The following is a 17251-nucleotide window of genomic DNA, read 5'->3' as shown; positions in this document are numbered from 1 at the left end:
AGTAATACCAATAGCTGAATAAAATGGGCCATGTGAGAATCTGGTAATTTAACCTATTTCTTAGGTTTTTGTTATACACTGCTCAAAAAAATAAAGGGAACACTAAAATATCACATCCTAGATCTGAATGAATGAAATATTCTTATTAAATATTTTTTTCTTTACATAGTTGAATGTGCTGACAACAAAATCACAAAAAAAATGATCAATGGAAATCAAATTTATCAACCCATGGAGGTCTGGATTTGGAGTGACACTCAAAATTAAAGTGGAAAACCACACTACAGACTGATCCAACTTTGATGTAATGTCCTTAAAACAAGTCAAAATGAGGCTCAGTAGTGTGTGTGGCCTCCACGTGCCTGTATGACAACGACTGGACATGCTCCTGATGAGGTGGCAGATGGTCTCCTGAGGGATCTCCTCCCAGACCTGGACTAAAGCATCCGCCAACTCCTGGACAGTCTGTGGTGCAACGTTGCGTTGGTGGATGGAGCGAGACATGATGTGCTCAATTGGATTCAGGTCTGGGGAACGGGCAGGCCAGTCCATAGCATCAATGCCTTCCTCTTGCAGGAACTGCTGACACACTCCAGCCACATGAGGTCTAGCATTGTCTTGCATTAGGAGGAACCCAGGGCCAACCGCACCAGCATATGGTCTCACAAGGGGTCAGAGGATCTCATCTCGGTACCTAATGGCAGTCAGGCTACCTCTGGCGAGCACATGGAGGGCTGTGCGGCCCCCCAAAGAAATGCCACACCATGACTGACCCACCTCCAAACCGGTCATGCTGGAGGATGTTGCAGGCAGCAGAACGTTCTCCACGGCGTCTCCAGACTCTGTCACGTCGTGCTCAGTGTGAACCTGCTTTCATCTGTGAAGAGCACAGGGCGCCAGTGGCGAATTTGCCAATCTTGGTGTTCTCTGGCAAATGAAAAACGTCCTGCACGGTGTTGGGCTGTAAGCACAACCCCCACCTGTGGACGTCGGGCCCTCATACCACCCTCATGGAGTCTGTTTCTGACCGTTTGAGCAGACACATGCACATTTGTGGCCTGCTGGAGGTCATTTTGCAGGGCTCTGGCAGTGCTCCCCCTGCTCCTCCTTGCACAAAGGCAGAGGCAGCGGTCCTGCTGCTGGGTTGTTGCCCTCCTACGGCCCTCCACGTCTCCTGATGTACTGGCCTGTCTCCTGGTAGAGCCTCCATGCTCTGGACACTACGCTGACAGACACAGCAAACCTTCTTGCCACAGCTCTCATTGATGTGCCATCCTGGATGAGCTGCACTACCTGAGCCACTTGTGTGGGTTGTAGACTCCGTCTCATGCTACCACTAGAGTGAAAGCACCGCCAGCATTCAAAAGTGACCAAAACATCAGCTAGGAAGCATAGGAACTGAAAGTGGTCTGTGGTCCCCACCTGCAGAACCACTCCTTTATTGGGGGTGTCTTGCTAATTGCCTATAATTTCCACCTGTTGTCTATTCCATTTGCACAACAGCATGTGAAATTTATTGTCAATCAGTGTTGCTTCCTAAGTGGACAGTTTGATTTCACAGAAGTGTGATTGACTTGGAGTTACATTGTGTTGTTTAAGTGTTCCCTTTATTTTTTTGAGCAGTGTATATATTGCCTATAGGGCGCTAAAAATTGCTGCGACCATGGCTGGCACTTGACCTGCATCACATGCAGAATAACATTGCAGGACTGCTGTTGGGTTCAGGACCAGTTCTTGCGGTAGCAGGTGGTAGTCTGACAGAATGAAAAGTTGCAGGCGCAGGATGAATACAGTGCCTTCTGAAATTATTCAGACCCCTTTACTTTTTCCACATTTTGTTACGTTCCAACCTTATTCTGAAATGGATTAAATAAATCTAAATCCTCAGCAATTTACACACAATACCACATAATGACAAAGTGTAAACAGTTTTTTAAATTTTAATTTTAGCAAATATATGGAAAATAGAAAACATACCTTATTTAGGTGTTGCTATGATTCAAAATTGAGCTCAGGTGCGTCCTGTTTTCATTGATCATCCTTGAGATGTTTCTACAACTTGATTGGAGTCCACCTGTGGTAAATTCAATTGATTGGACATGATTTGGAAAGGCACACACCTGTCTATATAAGGTCCTACAGTTGACAGTGCATGCCAGAGTAAACACCAAGCCATGAGGTCAAGATGACGTAATGACACCACGAAAAATACAGCGCTACACAGAACAAAAGCAATAAAATAGTAAGAGCACGCTTCCAACAACTAAACAAGTTAAAGTCGAGCAGTCATTTGAAAGAGTAAGAACATTTCAGCGAGACAACTCAAAGGCGAAATTCATTAAGGCCAAGATAATGGAGTTCATTGCCCTTGACAATCAACCGTGCTCTGCCGTGGATGATTTTGGCTTTCGCTGACTGGTCAAGCCCCGGTACACTATTTTTTAGATGTTGTCTTACTGGAGTGACACAGTAGTGTTGAAACTCGCATCCATGAGCATCACTGCTATTAGCCTCACTACTGACATTTGGACCAGCGACGTCATCCCCATGAACATGCTGAGTCTGATAGCACAGTGGGTCGACAAGGATTTCGTACTGAGGAAAGCCGTATTTCATTCTCAAGAATGTGCTTAACTTACAAAATTACTCGGCTGTGAACAAGCGATTCGGTGGCATTCTCTGAGCCTTTTTACTGGGTTGCCACCATGCTCGATGCTAGGTACAAGGACCGCTACTTCGATGCAGACAAACAGGGTTTACGTGAAATGTTACGTACACAGTTGGACAAGATGGAAACGGACACAGTGACTGCGGTCACGGACAGACAGAGCTGAAACTTCACTGCTTGACATGCATGATGAAATCCTGTTTGAGAATGAAACAAATGAACAATGAAACAGCACAGCAAGTAAGTGAAAGATAGGTTTTGATTATGTTTTACTGGTGATGGGGACATATGTAAATGCCAATCAAATAACTTTTTGTGGTATGTATGTGTAACCTTCATTTAACTAGGTGAATGACTGCATACCCCGGCCAAACCCGGATGACGCTGGGCCAATTGTGTGCTGCCCTATGGGACTCCCAATCATGGCCGGATGTGATACAGCCTGGATTCGAACCAGGGACTGTAGTGACGCCTCTTGCACTGAGATGCAGTGTCTTAGACAGCTGCGTCCGTGTAACTATTTGACTGTATGAGAATGCTTAAGCCCACACACATTTTTGATATCGGTATTGGACAAAAATGTCATATCGGTGCATCCCTACTTACTGCATGCAGATGCCAAAAGAAAGGAACGAGGTGGGCATATAACTACATGTGCCATTGTAGCAAAGTATTTATAAACTAAAAATCAGATCTCTTAAGAATGTAATTAGTTTTTGTTCTATTATCTATACCAGGTATTCCCAAACTGGGGGGTACACACAATGCCTTCAGGGGTACACCAAATAAAAATGTGATTAACATTTTTAAAATGAAAAAAACAACATTTGGATTAGGTTTTTTTCTCGCCTGAGTAGCCTCGTTTCACTGCCACAAATAACATTAAACAATCTAGTGTTCAGCAAAATAACAACACAATGTCAAATACAGGTAGCATAGTCAAATAATTAACATCCAATCACATTAACTGTTACCCTCTCTGGGAATTCCACTAACGGTTCGTATGTAGCCAAACATAGCTGCTGCTCATGTTGATATCTGTACTGATGGCGCAAAAGCCATTACAGGGAGACACAGTAGAGTGGTAACGCGCGAGCAGGCAGTTGCTCCCGATGCCACTTGGGTACACTGCAGCATCCACCGAGAGGCTTTTGCTGCCAAAGCAAGGCCTGACAGCTTGAAAGACGTTTTGGACACCATTGTGAAAATGGTTAACTTTGTTAAAGCAAGGCCCCTGAACTCTGTGTATTTTCTGCACTATGCAATGATAGGGCCAGCGACCATGTAACGCTTTTACAACATACAGAAGTGTGCTGGTTATCAAGGGGCAAAGTATTGACACATTTTTTAAAATTGAGAGACTATCTTAAAGTTTTCTTTACTGACCATTTTCACTTGTCTGAATGCTTGCACGATGAAGAGTTTCTCACACGACTGGCCTATCTGGGTGATGTTTTTTTTGTTGGATGAATGATCTGAATCTAGGATTACATGGACTCCCCAACTACACTGCTCAAAAAAAAAATAAAGGGAACACTTAAACAACACAATGTAACTCCAAGTCAATCACACTTCCGTGAAATCAAACTGTCAACTTACGAAGCAACACTGATTGACAATACATTTCACATGCTGTTGTGCAAATGGAAGAGACAACAGGTGGAAATTATAGGCAATTAGCAAGACACCCCCCAATAAAGGAGTAGTTCTGCAGGTGGTAACCACAGACCACTTCTCAGTTCCTATGCTTCCTGGCTGATGTTTTGGTCACTTTTGAATGCTGGCGGTGCTTTCACTCTAGTGGTAGCATGAGACGGAGTCTACAACCCACACAAGTGGCTCAGGTAGTGCAGCTCATCCAGGATGGCACATCAATGCGAGCTGTGGCAAGAAGGTTTGCTGTGTCTGTCAGCGTAGTGTCCAGAGCATGGAGGCGCTACCAGGAGACAGGCCAGTACATCAGGAGACGTGGAGGAGGCCATAGGAGGGCAACAACCCAGCAGCAGGGCCGCTACCTCCGCCTTTGTGCAAGGAGGAGCAGGAGGAGCACTGCCAGAGTCCTGCAAAATGACCTCCAGCAGGCCACAAATGTGCATGTTTCTGCTCAAACGGTCAGAAGCAGACTCCATGAGGGTGGTATTTTTTTTCTTTTTTTTCACCTTTATTTAACCAGGTAGGCAAGTTGAGAACAAGTTCTCATTTACAATTGCGAACTGGCCAAGATAAAGCAAAGCAGTTCGACAGATACAACGACACAGTTACACATGGAGTAAAACAAACATACAGTCAATAATACAGTATAAACAAGTCTATATACGATGTGAGCAAATGAGGTGAGAAGGGAGGTAAAGGCAAAAAAGGCCATGGTGGCAAAGTAAATACAATATAGCAAGTAAAACACTGGAATGGTAGTTTTGCAATGGAAGAATGTGCAAAGTAGAAATAAAAATAATGGGGTGCAAAGGAGCAAAATAAATAAATAAATTAAATACAGTTGGGAAAGAGGTACAGTGCCATGCGAAAGTATTTGGCCCCCTTGAACTTTGTGACCTTTTGCCACATTTCAGGCTTCAAACATAAAGATATAAAACTGTATTTTTTTGTGAAGAATCAACAACAAGTGGGACACAATCATGAAGTGGAACGACATTTATTGGATATTTCAAACTTTTTTAACAAATCAAAAACTGAAAAATTGGGCGTGCAAAATTATTCAGCCCCTTTACTTTCAGTGCAGCAAACTCTCTCCAGAAGTTCAGTGAGGATCTCTGAATGATCCAATGTTGACCTAAATGACTAATGATGATAAATACAATCCACCTGTGTGTAATCAAGTCTCCGTATAAATGCACCTGCACTGTGATAGTCTCAGAGGTCCGTTAAAAGCTCAGAGAGCATCATGAAGAACAAGGAACACACCAGGCAGGTCCAAGATACTGTTGTGAAGAAGTTTAAAGCCGGATTTGGATACAAAAAGATTTCCCAAGCTTTAAACATCCCAAGGAGCACTGTGCAAGCGATAATATTGAAATGGAAGGAGTATCAGACCACTGCAAATCTACCAAGACCTGGCCGTCCCTCTAAACTTTCAGCTCATACAAGGAGAAGACTGATCAGAGATGCAGCCAAGAGGCCCATGATCACTCTGGATGAACTGCAGAGATCTACAGCTGAGGTGGGAGACTCTGTCCATAGGACAACAATCAGTCGTATATTGCACAAATCTGGCCTTTATGGAAGAGTGGCAAGAAGAAAGCCATTTCTTAAAGATATCCATAAAAAGTGTTGTTTAAAGTTTGCCACAAGCCACCTGGGAGACACACCAAACATGTGGAAGAAGGTGCTCTGGTCAGATGAAACCAAAATTGAACTTTTTGGCAACAATGCAAAACGTTATGTTTGGCGTAAAAGCAACACAGCTCATCACCCTGAACACCCCATCCCCACTGTCAAACATGGTGGTGGCAACATCATGGTTTGGGCCTGCTTTTCTTCAGCAGGGACAGGGAAGATGGTTAAAATTGATGGGAAGATGGATGGAGCCATATGCAGGACCATTCTGGAAGAAAACCTGATGGAGTCTGCAAAAGACCTGAGACTGGGACGGAGATTTGTCTTCCAACAAGACAATGATCCAAAACATAAAGCAAAATCTACAATGGAATGGTTCAAAAATAAACATATCCAGGTGTTAGAATGGCCAAGTCAAAGTCTAGACCTGAATCCAATCGAGAATCTGTGGAAAGAACTGAAAACTGCTGTTCACAAATGCTCTCCATCCAACCTCACTGAGCTCGAGCTGTTTTGCAAGGAGGAATGGGAAAAAAATTCAGTCTCTCGATGTGCAAAACTGATAGAGACATACCCCAAGCGACTTACAGCTGTAATCGCAGCAAAAGGTGGCGCTACAAAGTATTAACTTAAGGGGGCTGAATAATTTTGCACGCCCAATTTTTCAGTTTTTGATTTGTTAAAAAAGTTTGAAATATCCAATAAATGTCGTTCCACTTCATGATTGTGTCCCACTTGTTGTTGATTCTTCACAAAAAAATACGGTTTTATATCTTTATGTTTGAAGCCTGAAATGTGGCAAAAGGATGCAAAGTTCAAGGGGGCCAAATACTTTCGCATGGCACTGTAGTTGTTTGGGCTAAATTATAGGTGGGCTATGTACAGGTGCAGTAATCTGTGAGCTACTCTGACAGTTGGTGCTTAAAGCTAGTGAGGGAGATAAGTGTTTCCAGTTTCAGAGATTTTTGTAGTTCGTTCCAGTCATTGGCAGCAGAGAACTGGAAGGAGAGGCGGCCAAAGAAAGAATTGGTTTTGGGGGTGACTAGAGAGATATACCTGCTGGAGCGTGTGCTACAGGTGGGAGATGCTATGGTGACCAGCGAGCTGAGATAAGGGGGGACTTTACCTAGCAGGGTCTTGTAGATGACATGGAGCCAGTGGGTTTGGCGACGAGTATGAAGCGAGGGCCAGCCAACGAGAGCGTACAGGTCGCAATGGTGGGTAGTATATGGGGAAACGGATTGCACTGTGATAGACTGCATCCAATTTGTTGAGTAGGGTATTGGAGGCTATTTTGTAAATGACATCGCCAAAGTCGAGGATTGGTAGGATGGTCAGTTTTACAAGGGTATGTTTGGCAGCATGAGTGAAGGATGCTTTGTTGCGAAATAGGAAGCCAATTCTAGATTTAGATGTTCTAGATTGGAGATGTTTGATATGGGTCTGGAAGGAGAGTTTACAGTCTAACCAGACACCTTAAGTATTTGTAGTTGTCCATGTATTCTAAGTCCGAGCTGTACAGAGTAGTGATGTTGGACAGGCGGGTAGGTACAGGTAGCGATCGGTTGAAGAGCATGCATTTAGTTTTACTTGTATTTAAGAGTAATTGGAGCCACGGAAGGAGAGTTGTATGGCATTGAAGCTTGCCTGGAGGGTTGTTAACACAGTGTCCAAAGAAGGGCCAGAAGTATACAGAATGGTGTCGTCTGCGTAGAGGTGGATCAGAGACTCACCAGCAGCAAGAGCGACCTCATTGATATATACAGAGAAGAGAGTCGGTCCAAGAATTGAACCCTGTGGCACCCCCTATGAGGGCCCGACATCCACAGGTGGGGGTTGTGCTTACAGCCCAACACCGTGCAGAACGTTTGGCATTTGCCAGAGAACACCAAGATTGGCAAATTCGCCACTGGCGCCCTGTGCTCTTCACAGATGAAAGCAGGTTCACACTCGCTCCATCCACCAACGCCACGTTGCACCACAGACTGTCCAGGAGTTGGCGGATACTTTAGTCCAGGTCTGGGAGGAGATCCCTCAGGAGACCATCCGCCACCTCATCAGGAGCATGCCCAGGCGTTGTCATATAGGCACGTGGAGGCCACACACACTACTGAGCCTCATCTTGACTTGTTTTAAGGACATTACATCAAACTTGGATCAGTCTGTAGTGTGATTTTCCACTTTAATTTTGAGTGTCACTCCAAATCCAGACCTCCATGGGTTGATAAATTGGATTTCCATTGATAATTTTTGTGTGATTTTGTTGTCAGCACATTCAACTATGTAAAGAAAAAAGTATTTAATAAGAATATTTCATTCATTCAGATCTAGGATGTGTTATTTTAGTGTTCCCTTTATTTTTTTGAGCAGTGTATATTCAATGTGCTGGACAAAATTGAGACTATGGTTAAGAAGTTGGAGCTCTTCTCAGTCTGCATTAACAAGGACAACACACAGGTCTTTCCATTTTATTATTATTTTTGTGTGCAAATGAACTCAAGTTTACGACAATGTCAAATGTGGTTTTGCGAAGCACCTGAGTGAGGTACGTAGGTACTTTCCCCAAACGGATGACCCAAACAACTGGATTCGTCCCTTTTCATGCCCTGCCTCCAGTCCACTTACCGATATCTGAACAAGAGAGCCTCATTGAAATTGCAACAAGCGGTTCTGTGAAAATTGAATTTAATCAGAAGCCACTGCCAGATTTCTGGATTGGGCTGTGCTCAGAGTATCCTGCCTTGGAAAATCTCGCTGTTAAGACACTGATGCCTTTGCAAACACATACCTATGTGAGAGTGGATTCTCGTCATCACTAACATGAAAACGAAATACAGGCGCAGACTGTATGTGGAAAATGATTTAAGACTGAGACTCTCCAATACGACATTGCAGAGTTATGTGCATCCTTTCAAGCAGCTTTCTGTTTCACTTGTGTTATTTTGCCTAAAATCCATTAGGCCTAACTATTAAATAAAACATTTTTTAAAAATGTAACCTCTGCATCTCTTCACCACCTGGCAAGAGTGGCCAAAAGGGTGTTTAGCATCCCCAGTGGCTCTGCAAGTGTAGAGAGGATATTCTCCACTGCTGACCTGCTCTCCAGACACCATCACATTAGCCTGAAGACACAGACTGGCCAAATGCCTGTTTCTAAAAATAAATTCAAAGGCTCTAAGTAATTTTTCATTCTAATTTGTATTTAATTCTGTGTTAAGTCACAGCCTATATTTGAAATGTATAGACTATAATGCTTTAATACAAAAAAATGGTTTAAATGCTGAGAGCTTCATGTCTCTACTAGCTTATTGTCGCACTCGCAAATGCTGAGAGCTTCATGTCTCTACCAGCTTATTGTCGCACTCACAAATGCTTCACAACGGATTTCTTTGTAGGCTATAGCCTTGAAGTAAATTGGCCTAAATAATTCCTTTTCATTCCTTCTTAGGCTCCCTGTCTGGCTTCTGACCTATTTAGTGTGTATATGCTGTTCAATATGACATGTAGCATATTTGAAAGGATGTGCATGCCTTACATTCACCTTTTCATGTTTATTCAAATCATTTTAATTATGTAACCTTTATTTAACTAGGCAAGTCAGTTAAGAACAAATTCTTATTTACATTGACAGCCTACCCCGGCCAAACCAGGACAACGCTGGGCCAATTGTGCGGAGCCCTATGGGACTCCCAACGGCCGGATGTGGTACAGCCTGGATTTGTAGTGATGCCTTTTGCCCTGAGACGCAGTGCCTTAGACCATTGCGCCACTCGGGAGCCCACTCGTTTGGTTTCAATACTTCAAAACCTAATGGTAGGTCCAGGAAGTCACAAAAATAGATGGTTGTTTGTTAAATTGGGATTTTTTTTTAAATGAATGGAGCGAATTTGGAGCGAAGCGGTTTTTAGCAGAGTGGTTGGAATGGACCTGGAGGGTCCAGCCTCTCAACTCCGTTCACATACTGTCGAGAAGGAATCTGCAATTAAGCATGTCATTGGACGGTGTATCCTGTACATACTGTATTAGTAATGAAACTTGTGACTACTATGATTTCCCATTGTGGCCAATTGAATTGCAGTCATTCTGTTACTGATTTTTCGGTCACTAACCAGGTTTCTATCCTCAAGTTTTATGCAAGTAAACTCATACCTTTTATAAATAAAATAAATAAAAACACGACAGCTGTCATGGAAACAGGAAGTTTTGGTACAATTTTACAAATGCAACAGATCATTTGCTTGTTTGCCTTTATGCACAAATATTAATATAATAACCATCATATCGAAGTAAATTTGGGAATTAAATAAGTTATGATGAACTTCACAGGGTGGTGAAAGTGCACTGTGATCTTGGTGCTCCTTTCCAATAATTTTTCAGGGTCTTATTCTGTTGACATGATCGATGCTTGACTGACGTTTGACAAATAAATATTCTTGCTCTTCTCCATAATAACCTCATGTAGACTATACCCTCACAGCCTACCTGCACTGGATCTGTGAGCTCCATCATAACCTCATGTAGACTATACCCTCACAGCCTACCTGCACTGGATCTGTGAGCTCCATCATAACCTCATGTAGACTATACCCTCACAGCCTACCTGCACTGGATCTGTGAGCTCCATCAATAACCTCATGTGGAGACTATACCCTCACAGCCTACCTGCACTGGATCTGTGAGCTCCATAATAACCTCACCATGTAGACTATACCCTCACAGCCTACCTGCACTGGATCTGTGAGCTCCATAATAACCTCACCATGTAGACTATACCCTCACAGCCTACCTGCACTGGATCTGTGAGCTCCATCATAACCTCATGTAGACTTTACCCTCACAGCCTACCTGCACTGGATCTGTGAGCTCCATCATAACCTCATGTAGACTATACCCTCACAGCCTACCTGCACTGGATCTGTGAGCTCCATAATAACCTCACCATGTAGACTATACCCTCACAGCCTACCTGCACTGGATCTGTGAGCTCCATAATAATCTCACCATGTAGACTATACCCTCACAGCCTACCTGCACTGGATCTCTGAGCCCCATAATAACCTCACCATGTAGACTATACCCTCACAGCCTACCTGCAAAAAAAATGCCATGGAAACATATTGTACTTTAGAATTTTGATTTGGTACATGAAAATGTAAGTGGAAAAGTACATTTTGTGTGCACTAGGTTATCAAGCAATTTAAAAAAAAATGTGTCTGCAAAAAGTCAATTTGGTGGAAACACCATTAGTGGGAAAATGTACATATCATCTTTGTCCAGATTCTTGAATTTGCATCAATCTGTTGCCAATTGAATGGAAACCTAGTTTCTGTTATCAATTTTGGCATGTGTGACGTGTTTTTAATCAGTTAATACTTTTGTGTATGAATTATTATCAGTAAAAACTAACTAATTGGTATATCGACCTTAACTTGTTACTTCTGTGAACTTTCATAATCCTCCCTCATGATAAAATATCTGAAAACTGTGTGGGTTTTGGTAACAATCACAAGACAATATTTCTTAAACTTACAGAAGGCAAATAATTTCTGCACAACTAAATATACATTTTGATATTACTTGGCAGGGGCCTTCAACATTGTATTTTTATGTATTTCTAATATTTTAAGACTTTTTCTAGTAGACGTTTTTAAGACCCTTTTGCGATCTGTGTAACCAGAAATCAAAGCCTTTGCTTATTCCTAATAATAATAACTTATTATTATTATTAGGATGAAAAATGGTTGAGAAACATACCTTCATTTCCCCAAAATATAGACTCTTAGCTCATTTGACACCAAATTTGATATACTCCGACAAACTTCACATGTTGATGCTCATGGGTCCTTTTACATGGACATGACCTACTGTTTCTGCTATCTCAGCTCAGGAGAAAGTCAGACCTTCTTTTAGGAATTCACTGTTGTGACTTAACCTTCTCATGGTCATCTAGCCCTATGCTTTCTGATATGATTCCTGACAAGGACAGGCTTGTGCCTCATTATCTAGTGACAGTAAACCCAATTAACGATGGGATAATCTCAATTGCATACTCCTTGTGTCCTTTCATATCCAATGGGTTTTGAGGACATGAGGAGTATCCAATTGAAATTCTCGCAGAATCTCTCCCTCCCAGTCTCTTTCCAGACCTTCACTGGTGATTTTTATTTTTAAATGTTTTTTTTGTTCTTTTTTGAATTCTGTATTAAACCCTCTGTCTCTCCCCTTCTTCCTCTCTCAGCTCTTCACTGATGGGACCACTAATAAGCTGGTTGGTTGTTCTGTGGAGGCGAGTCCAGAAGACGTGGTTCTGGTACGTGTGTATGGGAACAAGACGGAGCTGATTGTCGACCGAGACAACGAGCTCAAGAGCTTCCAGGTGAGTACACACGTTCTCTAACACACACCCTTCACAGTTCACACACTTGACACTTCAGAGCTTTCAGGTGCTTCACTAGAGGACATCTATGTAAATCAAACACCAGATTCTTCAGGAAGTGCATCTACACTGGTAGGTAGCTAAGTTCAACTCCCTGTGCATGGACCCATGTTTAGGCTATTTCCTGGTCTGTCTTAGGCCCCTGTGTCTAATAATTTGTGTGTTCCTAGGTGCTGCATGCTAACGGCTGCGCGCCGCGGCTCTACTGCACCTTCCAGAATGGCCTTTGCTACGAGTTCATGCAGGGGGATGCCCTCGGAACACAGGACGTCAGGGATCCAACCATACTCAGGTGAGAACATAGTGCAGTCCAACAGGGACCCCTCCCTACTCAGGTGTGATGGTATAGGTGAGGTGTGGAGGTGCCTGTTAAACGGATGGGGGACAATGTTATTTGAAAACCCTCTTCAAGCTGATCCTGATATGTCTAGCCTGCAGGTAAGGCAGGCTTTGATTTGTACACCCTTAATTTCAACACCCTCAAACTCCTGCAGGAGTGTATACTACACACCACTGTGTACTGCTCATTCAGGTCCTTTCTCTCTCCAGCTCTTTCCAGGAAACCAGTATAGGAGAGCATCTTCAATGCTCTAACCTTGAGTTAGTGTGATACATGTTTTTCATCCATGGTCACACTGTCTGTTCTGCTGGGTTTATGGGTTAGTTTGAGTGAGATGTTACGGTCAGGACTTTGTTTACAGCAGACTGAACACGGCAGCACATGGTGCAGTGCTCCTCTGTTCTACCAGCAGACAGTGCTGAACTAACAAACTGTAGCAAGCCAGCCTTTGATAAGCATACTACAGCCAGATCTGTGTAAGTGTCTACAGTCGTGGCCAAAAGTTTTGAGAGTGACACAAATATTAATTTCCACAAAGGTTGCAGCTTCAGTGTCTTTGGATATTTTTGTCAGATGTTACTATGGAATACTGAAGTATAATTACAAGCTTTTCATAAGTGTGAATGGCTTTTATTGACAATTACATGAAGTTGATGCAAAGAGTCAATATTTGCAGTGTTCCTGGATTTCAGAGAAGTTGCTCTCGGAGGATGTGTTGGTACCATTCTTTATTCATGGCTGTGTTCTTAGGCAAAATTGTGAGTGAGCCCACTCCCTTGGCTTAGAAGCAACCCCACACATGAATGGTCTCAGGATGCTTTACTGTTGGCATGATACAGGACTGATGGTAGCGCTGACCTTGTCTTCTCCGGACAAGCTTTTTTACGGATGCCCCAAACAATCGGAAAGGGGATTCATCAGAGGAAATTACTTTACCCCAGTCCTCAGCAGTCCAAACCCTGTACCTTTTGCAGAATATCAGTCTGTCCCTGATGTTTTCCCTGGAGAGAAGTGGCTTCTTTGCTGCCCTTCTTGACACCAGGCCATCCTCAAATTCTTTGCCTCACTGTGCGTGCAGATGCACTCACACCTGCCTGCTGCCATTCTTGAGCAAGCTCTGTACTGGTGGTGCCCCGATCCCGCAGCTGAATCAACTTTAGGAGACAGTCCTGGCGCTTGCTGGACTTTCTTGGGCGCCCTGAAGCCTTCTTCACAACAATTGAACCGCTCTCCTTGAAGTTCTTGATGATCCAATAAATGGTTGATTATGGTGCAATCTTACTGGCAGCAATATCCTTGCCTGTGAAGCCCTTTTTGTGCAAAGCAATGATGACTGCACATGTTTCCTTGCAGGTAACCATGGTTGACAGAGGAAGAACAATGACTCCAAGCACCACCCTCCTTTTGAAGCTTCCAGTCTGTTATTCAAACTCAATCAGCATGACAGAGTGATCTACAGCCTTGTCCTCGTCAACACTCACACCTGTGTTAACGAGAGAATCACTGACATGATGTCAGCTGGTCCATTTGTGGCAGGGCTGAAATGCAGTGGAAATGTTTTTTGGGGATTCGGTTCATTTGCATGGCAAATAGGGACTTCGCAATTCATTGAAATTCATCTGACCACTCTTCATAACATTCTGGAGTATATGCAAATTGCCATCATAGAAACTGAGACAGCAGACTTTGTGAAAATTAATATTTGTGTCATTCTCAAAACCTTTGGCCACGACTGTATACCATCGTAGACTACTGATGAGTCCAGAGAGACTGAGTCTCAAGACGATCCTAAACCCTGTTATCACCATGGAACTAGAATTAGAGGTCAAGCAGTCAAGTTAATACATTATCAGAGAAGGATCCAGGACCCAACGGTTTGTAGTGGATATGAGAAATTTTGGATGAGCACATTGTATTTTATTTCATTCATCAGAACAAACATGTTTGCATGAAAGGTGAGTACTGATATAATTAAGTAGTGTAATATAGTGTCTAATAATGTGTATCTTCCTCCTTAGACTGATATCCAGGGAGATGGCTCATATCCATGCGATCCATGCACACAACGGCTGCATCCCCAAACCCAATCTGTGGATTAAGATGAGGAAATATTTCTCTCTGGTCGCTACAGAGTTCACCGACCAAGCCTCCAACACCAGGTAAGAGGACCCTGAAACGAGACACACACACACCACACCAGGTAACCTGAAAACACAGAGGCTAAAGAAACTAGCCCGAAGTTACACGCACACACACTGGCTCAGACACACTTTGACCCCTCTTACTCAGAAGGGTCTTTTCATAACCTGGTTTATTGTTCATACATACTCAATCGTCTGGGAGGATTACGCTTTATTCCCATGGTTATTAAGTCCTCTATACAGGCTCTTATATAAGTGTGATCATAACTACAGTGCAGGGTAGATGTGGATTAGGGAGCCAGAGGCATGCATTGGGATATCAGATGTTTGCATACCACTTACAGTTTATCAGCCTGCCTAGAATGCCTGGGTAATGTAGCACACTGTGACATTCAGCTATCCTGCCTCCACTGTACACACAGTCCTAGTCACACTCACACAAATGTAGACTCAACAACTGTGCCCAGAGAAGAGAAGGCTTCTGCCTTAAGGGTGGGTGCTGGTTGCACAACTTGCTCCTATACCCAGCCAACAGCAGAGATCCTGGGCAGGCAGGGAGGAGAGAGCTGGGTGAATCTCTTGGAAACTGGGAGCTCAGTGAGAGAGCAGTGGCCTGGGTGCAAATGGTCCTCAGTGGGGATAGGCTATAGGGAGAAGCAGCAGTAGTATCATTTGGTGGTTGGTTACTAGTCGTAGGGAATATTCCCAATAATAGTAACTATTGCTGTACTACTAATGGAAGAAAGTTAGAAGTGGGAATCCCGGGATAGAGAGTTAACACAGTGGGAGTCGGTCAGTCCTCCCCCTTCCTTTCTACTCTGCCTCTTCAGGCTTACTCTGGATTAGCCCTTTAAGCCCATTACCACAGGAGAGTGGTCGCTCGATTGGCCGAGACAATCACCCTTTGAATGATCCCTTTCCTCTCAGCACTGCTCCTCTGGGCACTCTCAGGGTGAATACAGTACACACAAATTACCTTACTCTCCCTTACTCTCACGCAAACACACATACAGTACACACATACACATCAAGGTTTATGATAGGAAAAAATGGCGCCGGAAAAGTGACCGGGAAGATTTGAATTTATCGGACATTTGAGAAATGTACCGGTCATCCATATGGATTGGGTGCAGCCAGCGCCATCAATAAACCAGGGATATTTGCCAAATGAGCCACATTTACCTGTCCTTTAAAACAGCCTATAACAAATTACAAAAACACTTTTCTTGTGTTTCGATGTGTAGCATATGCAGAACTTTTATAGCGTTTTTTTTTTTTTTCCTAAAACAATAATTGTCCACCTCACGGTTCAGCTGTTGGAGATTTGAGCACTAAATGCATCAGGGCATTGCATTCATAGGCCTGTAGGCTTAGGCACTCTCTGTATGATACTGATTCCAAAAAATGTGTGTGTGTATATTTAAGCTTAGGCTCAGCCCCAGAGAGAGAGATCGCGATATAGGCGTACGGAAGGAGGCTAATATGTTTTCTATAAAAATATTTTTTTATAATGTTAGATTATAGGAGTAACACTGGTATGCCAAGAACATTCTACCTCAAGTTCAACTGTCGGAGTCAACTGTACACTGCCTTCATATCATACGCCTGCAACATAATAGGCTTATAGCCAGGGTAATATCAAAAGTAAATCAAGCAAAAGTCAATTAGGGTAATAGTAAAAGTAAATCAAGCCATTGTTTATAGGGAAAATACGAGCAGGATATTGTATTGCGGCAAACACATTACAGTTGGAACTTTAATTTGGCCAAAGAGAGTGGCTCAACAAAATGAAACAAAACACTTGCGAACTGGTTTAAACCTTCACAATATTGAACAGGCTATATTGCAGCAATTACTAAAAGGGCTAGTGCTTAATGCATCCAAAAAATGACAGCAATAGGCTAATTATATTTATTTTACAACCGGCTTACTTATATACTGATCTTAATCTAAATACAGAGCACACAATCAAAAAGACAGGTCGAACTTAATTTAGACAATAAATATTTAAACAGAATGGGGGAAAAACAGATTTAGCTTATTTAAAGAACTGGTTTAGATTAATACAATGATAGTTATAATTAGTTATCACAATGAAGGCCTACAATGATAGAGTAATAATAATGCTAAAACAAATTATAACTATGAAAACATTTTATAAAGTAAAGAAATTGCATCCTACTGTACCTGAATAGCGAGTTGCACACTAGCTTGCATTTTGCTGCGCCAACATTCTTGTTATCTTAGTTCACTACAATATTGAAACTTGTCCATACGGGGGAGATTCCCCTTCTAGACTTTTCACGATAGGCATACTCTAACTTTAATTTTACGTCCGTGATAAGGCCTCCATCTTCACAATCAACAGTAGCTCA

General features: G+C 42.8%; 1 protein-coding gene across 1 annotated transcript in view; it reads left to right on the top strand.

Annotated features, from left to right (window-relative positions):
• Positions 1–17251, top strand: part of LOC112254530 (ethanolamine kinase 1) — a 37929-nt gene that overhangs the window by 5348 nt on the left and 15330 nt on the right. Inside the window, exons 2-4 of the mRNA XM_024427203.2 lie at positions 12198–12335; positions 12566–12687; positions 14754–14894. Coding sequence (XP_024282971.1) covers positions 12198–12335; positions 12566–12687; positions 14754–14894 — 401 coding nt within the window. The remainder of the gene's footprint in view (positions 1–12197; positions 12336–12565; positions 12688–14753; positions 14895–17251) is intronic.

This window comes from Oncorhynchus tshawytscha, linkage group LG07 (assembly GCF_018296145.1).
Source record: "Oncorhynchus tshawytscha isolate Ot180627B linkage group LG07, Otsh_v2.0, whole genome shotgun sequence".
In the NCBI taxonomy this organism is placed as follows: Eukaryota; Metazoa; Chordata; class Actinopteri; order Salmoniformes; family Salmonidae; genus Oncorhynchus; species Oncorhynchus tshawytscha.
The sequence above is the reverse complement of the archived record's forward strand: the minus strand, read 5'-3'. Positions and strand labels throughout refer to the sequence as shown.